At 38.9% G+C, this 13,196-nt stretch overlaps 2 protein-coding genes across 3 annotated transcripts; both read left to right on the top strand.

Annotated features, from left to right (window-relative positions):
* The first annotated feature begins 575 nt into the window (after positions 1-575).
* LOC126792601 (importin subunit alpha-1) lies at positions 576-4,250 on the top strand. 2 transcript variants are annotated; one of them, XM_050519011.1, is made up of 11 exons: positions 576-908; positions 1,073-1,169; positions 1,317-1,408; positions 1,503-1,634; positions 1,750-1,935; positions 2,029-2,192; positions 2,285-2,363; positions 2,648-2,776; positions 3,041-3,168; positions 3,268-3,639; positions 3,755-4,250. In XM_050519011.1, the coding sequence occupies exons 1-10, from the start codon at positions 699-701 to the stop codon at positions 3,635-3,637; spliced, it is 1,587 nt and encodes a 528-aa protein (XP_050374968.1). In that variant the 5' UTR covers positions 576-698; the 3' UTR covers positions 3,638-3,639; positions 3,755-4,250. The 2 variants fall into 2 exon arrangements, with proteins under 2 accessions (XP_050374968.1, XP_050374967.1); XM_050519010.1 differs by having other exon boundaries at positions 577-908; positions 3,749-4,250.
* A 6,509-nt stretch (positions 4,251-10,759) lies between these two features.
* LOC126791147 (GATA transcription factor 16) lies at positions 10,760-11,997 on the top strand. Its single transcript, XM_050517553.1, has 3 exons — positions 10,760-11,241; positions 11,328-11,462; positions 11,558-11,997. Exons 1-3 carry the CDS (start codon positions 11,209-11,211, stop codon positions 11,846-11,848), a joined length of 459 nt encoding a protein of 152 aa, XP_050373510.1. The 5' UTR covers positions 10,760-11,208; the 3' UTR covers positions 11,849-11,997.
* The last annotated feature ends 1,199 nt before the right edge of the window (positions 11,998-13,196 follow it).

The raw sequence follows: 13,196 nt of genomic DNA, 5'->3' as shown, positions 1-13,196 counted from the left end.
TTATAACAAAACTTTTCAATTCGCCAAGGAAGTAAGAGTAACTACTTCATGGAAATACTATTTAGTACGTTCATCCGATCAACATTCTAATAGAAGATAAGATTATTTACCAACAACAACCACAATGATCAACGTACTAGTAAGTAAGATGAGATTAAGTTTTATGCCAATTACTTACTAGTAAGTAATGTGAAATTATGAACCAGTAAGCAATCGATTGGAATTTTGATACGAATATAAAATCGTTGACTAACGTTATCAAATCTCACAATTTTCGAATGAAATAATCGATAATTTTGTATTTGTATAAAAATTTCAATTGATTGAGATTACATGAATGCGATTAGAGGAATGACAGACAATAATGAGTTGGCCGGTGTCTCTTCCTTATTTTCTAAAAAAAAATCAATTTATTAATTTTCTATTTTCTTTTTGTAAAATCCTAAAACAGTTTATTTCTCTTTTCCAACAAGAAAAAAAAACACGGAATTATTGGGCGTATTATTATTTTCTCTTTGAAAATAAAAGAACCGACCAAAGGTAACCCAGCAGTATTATTAAAGCTCCCCCAGAAAACGGAGAAGAAAAGATCCAAAACCGTCTCCTCTCAGTCTCTCTCTCCATTCCAACTACTCCACGCTCTCTTAAATCTCTAGGGTTTCGATTCAGTTAGGGTTTTCCGAAAAAGAGAATACGACATGTCGCTCAGGCCGAACGCCAGGACCGAGGTCCGCCGGAACAGGTACAAGGTGGCGGTAGACGCCGAGGAGGGCCGTCGCCGGAGGGAGGACAACATGGTCGAGATCCGTAAGAGCAAGAGGGAGGAGAGCTTGTTAAAGAAGCGCCGCGAAGGTCTTCAGGCGCAGCAATTCCCGGCCTCCGTTCAGCCGCAGAATCTCGAGAAGAAGGTAAAACCGATCTCGCTTTCAGAATTTCATCGCCGATCTTCTTGGATCCGATTTTCGAGATTGATAGGGTTTTGATTCAGCTAGGGTTAGGGTTCCGGTTTATTTGGTTATTGTTTTGTGAGTAAAGTAATTGAATCTTGTACTGGTTTTGGATTTGGTTGCAGTTGGAGACTCTACCGGCGATGGTGGCCGGAGTTTGGTCCAACGAGAGCGCTCTGCAGCTGGAAGCTACTACGCAGTTTCGGAAGCTACTTTCTATTGGTAGGTTACATGATTAGGGATTCTTGAGTTTCTTAGGGTTTTTCGAAGATTAATCATGCGATTTTTGGCTTGATTCAATTGTTGTTGTTTGTTTAATTTGTTTAATCGTATTGCTTATTGAACTTTGTCATGATTTGATATTTGTAGAACGGAGCCCTCCGATTGAGGAAGTGATTGAAGCTGGCGTTGTTCCGCGATTCGTTGAGTTCCTTAGCAGGGAGGATTATCCACAGCTTCAGGTTTGGATTCGATCTGTGTGCTGTGTTGTTATTGTTTTGGCTTGTTTGTGCTTAGGATTCGTGGTGGTTGTTTGTTGGTTTTTGTAATGTACAGTTTGAGGCTGCTTGGGCTTTGACAAACATTGCGTCAGGAACGTCGGACAACACCAAGGTGGTGATTGATCACGGGGCAGTACCAATATTCGTGAGGCTTCTTGCTTCTCCGAGTGATGATGTTAGGGAGCAGGTAAATGTCTTAATATTTTTCATGTTGAAGTTGTTGGTAGTCTGTTTTTTCTTAGGAGATGCCAAAGATATTGTATTTGTTGTAGTGATTCTGAAATATTATTCTGAAATTGTAGGCTGTTTGGGCATTGGGAAACGTGGCTGGTGATTCTCCTAGATGTCGTGATCTAGTTCTCAGCAGTGGAGCCCTGATGCCGTTGCTGGCTCAGTTGAATGAGCATGCAAAGCTTTCAATGCTAAGGAATGCCACCTGGACACTGTCGAACTTTTGCAGAGGAAAGCCACAGCCTCAGTTTGATCAGGTTTGTGTATTTAAATATCCACTTTTATGTGTCGAAGGAAACTTGATTAATTATTGTATGTGTCTTTTACTAACTTTGTACATTGATTTTCAGGTGAAGCCTGCTCTTCCAGCTCTTGAGCGGTTAGTTCATTCTAATGATGAAGAAGTCCTGACAGATGCCTGCTGGGCACTCTCATATCTCTCCGATGGTACAAATGACAAAATTCAAGCTGTGATTGAAGCAGGTGTCTGCCCGCGACTCGTGCAGCTTCTATTGTGAGTTTTTAATGTTATTGCTCTATGTTCAATAAATTTCTGTTGTATTATTTTGACTGTCTAATTTTTTTATCTTCTGGTTGTTGCTGTAGACATCCATCACCTGCGGTTTTAATTCCTGCACTTCGCACTGTTGGTAATATTGTGACTGGAGATGATCTTCAGACTCAGGTATCATGATCTTGATCTTGTTTTATCTATTTCTTATTTAGTCAAGTGGGGATAGAATTTGTCGTGTTTATTTTGTAAATAAATAGTTAAGATCTCAGTAATATGGAAACTTTATGTGGTTCACAAGTGCTTCTGAACTAAAAGTTTAGTCTATATAAAGATTATAAACGATGATAATTGAAATAAAAATCACATCTTTTGCTGGTTGCAACATGATGATTATATGTGCTATCAAGCTTCTACTATGTTGTTATATGGTATTGATGGGCCATTCCTTTTTTCAGTGTATAATCACCAATGGGGCACTTCCCTGCCTTCTGAGCCTCTTGACACATAATCATAAAAAGAGCATTAAGAAAGAAGCTTGCTGGACTATCTCAAACATTACAGCTGGAAACAGGGAACAGATACAGGTATTGATTGTAATTAGGAAATTTCCCTTTTTAGTATTGGGCTTATGATTTTAGCTTTTGATTTGTCTAGGTTTCATGTCTGAGCCAAGTGTTTTTACTTTTTGTGGCTATGTGCACATATCTAATTGACTAGATTCTTGTTTTATGTTCTGAATGCTAATAGCTGGCTACTCTTTTGAACTTGTTGAGTGTGTTTGAGATCGTTTCTTATAATTAGCATTTATCTTGTGTGGCTATTGCTCATTACTTTTTAACATTTTGCAGTACGTGATTGAAGCTGGTTTGATTGGTCCTCTTGTGAATTTGCTCCAAACTGCTGAGTTTGAGATCAAGAAAGAGGCTGCGTGGGCAATCTCAAATGCTACTTCTGGTGGCACTCATGACCAAATTAAGTGAGTGATTCACACATTCTTTTTGTTTTTGTAGTTCTGTTGATCCTTTTAGTAGTAGCAGCAGCAGCTTATTAATTCTACTCATTGTTGTGATGTCAGGGTCTTGGTGAATGAAGGCTGTATAAAACCATTGAGTGATCTCCTTGTATGCCCTGATCCAAGAATAGTGACTGTTTGCTTAGAAGGGTTGGAGAACATTTTGAAGGTGGGTGAAGCTGAAAAGAGTTTGGGCAACAGTGGCACCAACGTGTACGCACAGTTGATTGATGAGGCTGATGGTCTGGAAAAGATTGAAAATCTGCAGACTCACGACAACAACGAGATCTATGAGAAGGCTGTTAAAATTCTCGAGACATATTGGTTGGAGGATGAAGATGAGACATTACCAGCTGGGGATAGTACTCAGCCAGGCTACAACTTTGGTGGGAATGGGCCTCAAGTTCCAGCTGGTGGATTCAATTTTAGCTGAAGGTAAGCAACCTATCTGAAAGAAGTGCTGTCTCCTTAAGTGCTTATGTGAATATTGCTTGGTTTGGCAAAATAATTTGTTTTGTATTATTTACTTTTTTTATTTTCATAGGTGCAGGAACTTTCAATTTGATGGGGGAGCAGAAGTTTCCTGATATGGGTTAAGTTGGGTCAAGTCCAGGTCGAGTTGGGGTGGTCGGGGCATCTCTTGTGTCTGGTTTCAGTTGGTCTGGTGTCCATTGTGGTCAGAGGCGCCAAGGTGGGTCGGTCTGTTTACTCTAATACGAGTCTATGACCAAATAAGAAGGGATGGGGGTCGGTTTGATTATGGCATGACGTTTGGTGGGCAGGGGTGATTATCACTGCATCCCAACGTGAAATACTATGGAAGTGTCGGTAGTGGCTCATTGTTGCATATACATGGTCCCTTAACGAATATGCTAGTGAAGGGTGGTTTCTCAAATGCAGCATCGAGTTCAATCTTTTCATCATGTGTCATAGTCTGTACTGTGTTTTTTTTTTTCCAGAGTCGTGATTTGTTTTGCCTCATTGAGTGAATATAGATTTGTTAAACTCAGTTTCCGGTGTATTGCAAGGGGAAAGGTTTAGCTGTATTTTGGTAATTACCTTGTGAAATATTTTTATCAAAGTTAAAAGTCTTTTTGAATATTTTTTCACCAACATCCTGCCATTTTGCTTGTTTGTTGTTTATATTTTTTGGGGGGACAAGTCTGCCTTGCAAGACCTGTCTTAACTGAACCCGGTAGCCTCAGGTTTTGGTGCTTCAATCCCATTTGGGCAGATAGCACTGGGAAAAATTGGAAAGAAACCTTGCTGTGTAAAGTCTCTGTTCCTTAATTGATGTGATTCCGTCATGTGTTTATCTGGGGGACTGTCACGCATGAAGCAGCACGGCTATATCTAGTGACCTCCGGAGGTTGAGTTTGGCCTCATGAATTCCTTTACCGGATGACTTTTGTTTTCCTCTTAGTGAGTTGGTAGTCAATTACTAGGAGAGAACCTATGTTAAGCACTTCGGCTCTTTCTGGTCTCACATTTGGAAATGTTTTGAGAAATTAGGAAAATCAAAGATTATGATATTCCACTTGCCGTGAGGCTAAGCAAATGAGGTAGGAGAGTGGGAGCTCCAACTTCAACTATAGAACATGAAAGGGTATTTAGTTGCTTCTTCTTGCGATGCTTGATTGCATTAGAAAAATCTGCGTTTGCGGATTTAATCCACAACAGTTTCTAAGGGAGTCAAAAAAGTGAGCGGTATTTGGTGATCTTAATTTATAGACCTCTCCGGGCAAAGGGGACAAATACTTTGGTGACCTTTTCGGGAGATATGGCATCCCATGATAGCAGACTAGCAGTTAAACTATATAGATGACCATAGAAATACGAACAGCAAGTTACGACGGCGGTGCAACTGTGCAAGGTGAATTGTGGTCATCTATATTAGCGACTTAGCGTAGCTGTATTATGGGTTGTAGCCTTGGACGTCTCTTTAAAGTTCTGAATAGGTTACTCCTATGGTTTGCTAGCGCTTTCTTGAACACATTTATTTTTAGGGTCAAAGTGGAGACTGATTTGAAACTTGAAACTGAGTTTAAACTTCTTTAATTTAAGTAACATGAGGTCAATATTATTGATCCATCAGTTTACAATGCCGTATATATCAAATTTACGAATTATATGGCGTTCATGGGATCATACTTCACTTCATAAATTGATTCAAAGAAGACTAATTCATAGAAAACAAGAAATTTTTATATGTTACCGTAGTACCACGTAACAATGTCTAGTGGTACTCATTACCTAAAATATATTACACCAAAATTATACATATTTTTATTACACCAAAATTATAATCAAACATATTTTTATTATTTGTGAAATAACTTTCACGTGTATTGATGATTTAGGGTTTAGGGTTTAGGGTTTTAGAAAGAAACCTAAAATAGTCTTTAACAAAATAGTTAAAATATAATTTTTCTGATTAAATCTTGCGTGTCAAATTGTTATTGAAATGGTAAACCACTGGATATTACCATGTGGTACTACTATAGCACATAAAATTTCTCATAGAAAACTAGGCATCTGACATTTATTTTGAGGAATTGTGGAAAATAACCATAATTGGGTCAATGAATTGATTTCTAACCAATTTTTCTTCACTCATTGAAATTTAACCAAAATATTACAATACCCTTAGAAACTAATACAATATCTGAAAACTCATTTAACGTTATACATAGTCTCAAGGGAGCAGTCTCAATTGTGAGGCTATTTGACTGGTTTTCTTCTAATGATTATTACAAATACATTCAAGTTATTCAATTGCTTCAGTGGTTTTTTCTCAGTACTTGCTTTCTGGAAATAATTCTAGCAACAAAGCACACACTACTGTGTGCGCAATTCATTTATAAAAATTACTTATTAGAGAAAAAGTGGGTGGATATGGAGAAAAGAGTGGGCGTTGAGAAGTTACAAAGGGAATTCGAGGAAATTTTTCTTTTTCTGATTTTTATTTTATTATTCTCTAATTTACTATATTATCCCTTATATATTAGAAGTTGTTCTAAACTAATATATGGTCTAAGGTTATGTGATTTTCACAACTTTAGTTGACAAAGTTGATCATGATTATAAGAGTATAGATGAAAAGAAATTTTACTTTCAAGAAAGTATGATTGTCCAATTATAGAGAGGATTCCTTGAACTGAACTACGCACAAATAATTTCAAGTAAATTTTATAGGTTATTAGACAAGCAAACTGGGGGACTCCTTAAACTGAATTACAATTTCAGCAATTTTATACTGACGCTATGACAGTATTGATTTCAGCAATATAATGAAAAGGAAACACAATATGATGCATGCAAATATATTTGTACAAGTATCCCCAATGAGAGGCTGAACATGAATAACAATTCAAATAGCTAGTTTCATGTCTTGATTGTCAATCAACTTCTCACAAATTTAATCAATACCGCCGAAGCAAGCTTTAATTTACCTATAACATGATGACGATATAAGTATGAATGCATAGTGAGAATTTAAATTACTCTTATTTGAAAACTCTTGAAGAACCCTAAATGAAACCCTAAAATATTCAAAATAATAATAATTGCATTCTTTAAAATCGATATTCAACACATGATATATTACATAGTGTTTCGCTTTTGACTATATAAGAACTACGACAACAAGTAGACGTAATCATGGTCGGGCAGAAAATCAGGAGATGTAAGTAAACACTAGAAAAGAAATATTGGAAAGAATTCAATTGTTAAAACACACAAAACTCGTTGTTCTAGAGAACGCGCCTAAAACAAAGAGAAGTTTTCGTTGTGCCCTCTCTCGGCCAAGCGCCGCTGGCAATCCTGACACTGCGTTCTAGTCCGGGAGGGGATGGATGACTGAGCTAGCGACATGGTTTCATGCAAAGACGTGGTCAAGGGTTGGTGGATGGCGGCGTCAATCCGTGCACGGATCATCCTAGATCTAACCTTATCTCCTCTCGATCGACCATGGTTGTGGTTGGGGACAGAGGAGGGGCTTGCTGGCGGCGGTATTGGACTTCACTTCGGCTCCTTGGATCGGTTTTATGGTGGGAGATATATTTAATTGCAGGTATGAAGCTGATGTGTTTCTTCTTTGATATGTGATTGGAACTCGACTATTTTTCAGACGGAGGTGTGTCTAGTGGTGGTGGGGTGGTACAGTATGGAGGCATAGTGGCGAGGTGAGATGTTGTGGTATCGCCGATGTTTGTCGACGACATGTCTGGTGGTGGGCGGAGCTGACTACTGAGTGTTGCTTGGGGGTTGGGTCGGGTTTCTGCTTATGGGCCAAAGAGTTGGGCTCTTGGGTCAGTTTGTTTAGTGTTTATTTATTTTATTTTATGTTATTATCGTAGTGTTTGGATGTGCTTATCAGATTAAGTTCTTACTCTTTCAAAGTAGAGTGGTTGTTGTGGATTCTGATGAGTGTTTAGATTCAGGTTGTTGGGTCATTATTACAAGAACCCAAAATTTCGCCGGCTATTGGCCGTGCGTTGTATTATCAGTATGTTTTAATGATTTTCAAGAAATCCTAGGATGACCCACCTAATGGTTTCCCATTGACCATATCTCAATAATTGCTACACAGCTAGTTACCCAATCCAGTTAACACAACTAGTTACCCAGTCCAGCATTTATCGAATCCATTTACATGTCAATCCCTCCTCTTCGGAGTGAGAATGAAGTTGATCTGTCATAGTTGTATTCTCTTGTGTTGGGTACTGTAATTACTTTGTAATTTTAGTTTTATTGAATGAAAATTTGCTTTGATAAAAGAATATTGGAAAGAGAAAGTAGTCTATATGAAGAGTAATAAAGACCCTTTATTCTTTCATATGGTTAATTTTCAACACTTTTCAAACAAGAAGGTTAGAAATCATTTTATTAACCAAAATATGGTCATTTTTCAAAACTTCTCGTTTTTTTACTACCAAGACCATCAACGATATAGCAACGACATCATTCTCTTGGTATTGTACTCCAAAAACTGGGAGCAAGAGTGACACAGTGAGCTCGGTTTTCAATGAAAAGTCCAAGTTCGTCTGTGAAGAGTTGAAATGTTTATATATAAATTGGATGGTGAGCATGTGTGAGTCATTGACTGTCTTTCAGTCACTCACTGTCTCTGCGATGGAGATCGAGCCGGTCAGCAGCTGAATGATATATACATCATTGAAATTTTGAAAATATACAGAGCTATCTTAGCTAGCATCTGCCCTACTTATTTAATTACTCACCCAACACTGTTAAATTTGTATTTTACACCGGTTAAAACAAATGACAATACGACCAAGTGAGTTAATATTTAGTGGTCCAGGGTTAATATTTCTTTTCTCGGAGAGACAAAACAGCAAAGGTGCCCCATGAGCTTTCATTTTCCTTTCAAATTAGTATCTGACAAATATTTGTCTCCTTTTACCAAAACCTTGGCGTCCCCCCTCTATCTATCTGTAACACCATATCTATGCGGGTAAGGATGTCTGAACTCTCAAGGATTAGTGATCGAGCCTCTTCAGGGACTTTTCGTCGCGCATTTATGAATTTATTTTTACAGGGTGACGGACCAAATGAACATTTTACTATGTTTGTCACGACTTTTCTTGTGCAATTAGTCGAGAAAATTTGATTGATAAAAAATGTAGAATGTATGCGGTAGTGTCTCTAATTGAGACTACAAAGATAGTGTTAAACTGCTTGAGGGACTAAACTTTTATCATTACCTACTTTACCTATAACCAAAAACATTTGTTAGCTTAATTTGGCTGCCCCCTAAAAAAAAATTGGCTGGCTTACGCGCCACTTGGGCCAAATTGAGTTAAGTTGCGTCTTCGTAAGTCGATTATGAACGACTACCTAATAGGTCCTCATCCACCAAAGCTCCTCATCTTTGGAATATATCAGAAGCATTTTGTGTCACAAAAACATGTGTTTCGATTATGATAGATATTTAATTTGTCATATATTCAAGTACAAGTAGAGACATGGATATAATGGGTGATCCAATTGGGTGATTATATATGCTAAGGACGATTTGGGATGAGAATATGAACACAAAGGAGGATAAGCTAATCTTGGAGATGTGGTTTTGTAGTGAGCGACTTGTGTAATCGAATGCCACTCGCCGCCTTTGGTGTAGAAACTACTAGAGCAGTACTAGTAGGGCTACTGAGCAATTGTGTACAATCTTTTTCTATTCAATTCCGTGTTTTTCTTTTGGGATTGTGAACATTCTTGTGTACTTTAAATCTACATGATGTGAACAAAGATTATATTCCATACACTTTTGCTCTAACACAATAGTAACAATAATCATTCTCATTGTCAAAATATGCAGTATCCTTATGTCGAATTCTTTCGTTTTCTATTTATATCTCTCGAATATGTATAGACACTATAGTATACGTTTATTGAAACATAGTCGACAACTGGCATAGTAATTATAAAACGAATATTGAAGAAAATATAAAGGGACAATCTCTAAAACAAGGTTTCATTAATTTTGAATTCATACGGTACACGGAATTGTCCAATCTAATTCGAAAATGAATGAATACAATTAATTTTAATGGGAGTATAAAGGGAAAACATTCTTATATAGTTTCATTTATTTTTAAATGAATTTGCTACCAAAACAGTCGTTGATAGACTTCCTCACAATATTTGATGCATTAGCCCAAAGATAGTAATTCAATTATATATCTTATCACATCTTGCTGAATCATAAGTTTATGACGCACTTGGCTGTATAATGTTAAGTTTGTTCTTATTTATTAGTACATCGCTTAATTTTTATTTCACAAACTGTGTAGGAGCAATTTAGTTTCCAAACGGTACTTCAAAAGTAAGACATTATATCTATTTTCGAAGCTTAATTCAAATACTAACTCACGTTGGATAGTTTTAACCCGTAACAACATTAACACTCTAATGTTACACGCCAACCATACCAAAATCGAGCGGTAGGATCACTATCATGAGGTGGGATCATGACTATCATCACAATTCACAATTTCACATGTCCCAAAGAGATATCTAAAATAGGTTAAAAATGAAACAATGAGAATGAGAGTGAAAGTGAAATTTGGGTTTTGGGTTTTGCCGCCAACTGAAACCATGAATTTGCCCCCAAGTTTTGCCCAAAGTGATGACAAGGCTCCATGAGGTTTTTGTGTTTGACCTATCAAACGGTGCACAACCTCCCTCATCATCTCTGACTCACCCCCTTTCCCCTGTCCTTCTCTCATTTTCCCACTTAATCATTCATTCCCATAATTATTTCTTCTTACTCCTTCATCCCTTCAAAATTTGGGAATTCAATTTTTCACAAAACAGAGAGAAAGAGACAGAGACAGACACACCATTCAGATATGGCGCCCTTTCTGTTTATTCCGCCAAAACCTCTTTTTGGCGGGGTTGGATCAAAATTACACCCAGGGCCATTCCCGTCATTTCCCCCTCTCCCGGGGCTAGGGTTTCCCGTCCCATTTATATAAAGAGTGGCAAAAAAATTTAGATCTGCTGCGCGGCTGCTTCTCGTTTTCTCTGTCGGTTTGATTCCTCAATTTTTAAGCGCCCCCCCCTTTCACTTCCCACCTTTCTTCTCACTCTCTTATAACCCTATCTCTCTCTCATCACCGCTTTAGCCCTTTCGTGTTTATCCTCTTCTTGATCCTCACCCTACCTCATTTTGAAACCTTTGATCACTATCCACCTCTCTGTTTTCCCGAATCACTCTGATTCCTGTTTGGTTCTGATCAGTACTAGTTCGAATCACTCACTTTGATTTGTTCTTGTCTTTCTTAAACCACCTCTTGTCGAAACCAGGCCAGCTTAACCAGCTGATCGATCTAGTTTCCTTGCTCTGTTTTCTCGGGGAACCAACAACTAGGGTTTTGCTCAGAGCTGCGCCGCTTTATGTATCGATCAAATTAGTGTGTACCCAGTTCGATTCACTCGTTTTTCTCACCCGGGTCTGTTGGATCTTTGAAACAGTTGATCAAAATGTTGGATCCGTGTGATAAGCTCAGTGATCAGGTACAGAGCTCTTCTATTGTGATCTGAGCGTTGTTGTTTTGATCTGAGTGGTTGCTGATCGTTTCGATTTTTGTGTGTTTGTGCAGGGATCAGAGTCGGACGACATGATCATTGCCAAAAACCCAAGTGAAGGCTCATCGGAAGAAGGCCAGAAGAGGACTTGCTTCGATTGCGGCACCTCCAAAACCCCTTTGTGGCGAGGCGGTCCGGCCGGCCCTAAGGTGATGATCTCTTCCCTTAAACCTTTTCGATATTCGTATTCGTGTTATGATCTTGTTTCTGATCTGTGATCTCTGTTTTTGGTGTGTGTTATCAGTCGCTATGCAATGCGTGCGGGATCAGAAGCCGGAAGAAGAGGAGAGCTATTTTGGGGATAAACAAAACCACCACAAGCGGCGGAAGCGGCAGCGCGGATGAGAATCGAAAGGTGAAGAAGAGCAGTAGCAACAAGCAGCTCGGAGATGGGTTGAAACAGAGGCTGTTGGCGCTTGGTAGAGAGGTGTTGATGCAGAGATCGTCGGTGGAGAGACAGCGAAAGAAGCTGGGTGAAGAAGAACAAGCGGCTGTGCTACTGATGGCTCTTTCTTATGGCTCTGTATCTGCTTAGCGAATGAAGAAGAAGGAAGTAGTAGAAGAATGATAAATAATGAGATTAAAACTAGTTCGTAGGCAAAAAATTGCAATTCTAACCTTTGTTTCTTGTGTAACTTCCCCCCAATGTCTCTCTTTCGTTAGTGAAATTTACTTTGTTCTTTATTTTTGTTCTACTAAGGAGTAGTATATTAATCAAGAGGGGTTTTTGGAGAGTGATCGACCAAGTGTAATGCCCTATTTTTGGCTGTCAATAATTCTATAGTCTACTAGTATTTTGATGTGATTTTTTCTACTTCTCATTTTCTGTGTCGATGTTCTTGTTTGCTTGAACCCTAATTTGATCGTCACATTAATCTTCAAGGCAGATTTATCAAATTACCAAACCCTATCACACAGGGAGCGGCCGCACACAAGAAACATCTTATCTATGGCCCTAGTGAGCCGGACGATGTTTTCTCTTTGTACCACACGGTGAATCTGAACTTTGAACAAAAATTGAAGAGGCAATGTGAAATTCATGGGATTGGGAAGTATAGGGTTTGAGAGCTCGATTTGTTTTGTATTTGGTTCAGAACACAAGGGAGGGTTAAAAACTTGAAAATGGATGGACAAAAGGACGATAGGGTTCCTGCATGTTTTGCAACCTTAAATTGTTGTATCTATAAGAGGGAAATTCAAAAAGACGACTCGCAATCATCTATTGGATCCGCTAAAAAAAAATTCTCTCAACCTCTCCTCCCAAACTAGCGGCAGTGGCTTGTGAGAACGAGTGCCCAGTCTGGCGGCACGCCTTCCTGGCATAGTCGTTGGACCGGCAATGGTGGATCTCGTGTCCAATGTGTGGTGGTCTTGGAGTTTGTTTCGCCGAGGTGCGAGGGTGGCTTCTGTCGACGTTTTGAGGAAAGGTTTCGCTGGAGAAGGGCATGGAGAGGCAGATTGGAGGCAACCTTTGGAGTAGTCTTTTGGTTGGTCTTTAGGTTCGGTGGTGGTGGGATTGGTTCAGATCTTATTTAGGGTGCTTGGCCCCGATCTAGGCTTTGTGATTATCCGGAGACGAATTGAGAGGATCGGTATTGGGGACATGATCGGGCCGACGAGTTGGTGGTCCGGCGGTGGGTGTTCGGAGGTAGGACAAACGGTGTCAGCGGCATGGACTCTCTTGTTGCCTCTTCGTCCTTGGGCCGAGGCTCACTCTTTGGGCTTAATTTAGTTTCTTTTTTATTTATGATTATGTTTTTCTCTTTAGTTTTATTTTGTTTTCAGTTTTCAATAATTTCCTACTTTAAATTAGTAGGTCGAGGTGGGGTTTAGTCTGGTTTAAACACCTCATGTGTTGGGTCTGGCCTAGGACGGCGGCGAGT

The sequence above is a fragment of the Argentina anserina genome, chromosome 4 (genome assembly GCF_933775445.1).
Source record: "Argentina anserina chromosome 4, drPotAnse1.1, whole genome shotgun sequence".
In the NCBI taxonomy this organism is placed as follows: Eukaryota; Viridiplantae; Streptophyta; class Magnoliopsida; order Rosales; family Rosaceae; genus Argentina; species Argentina anserina.
Note: the sequence above shows the minus strand (reverse complement) of the source record. Positions and strands in the feature narration are given on the sequence as shown.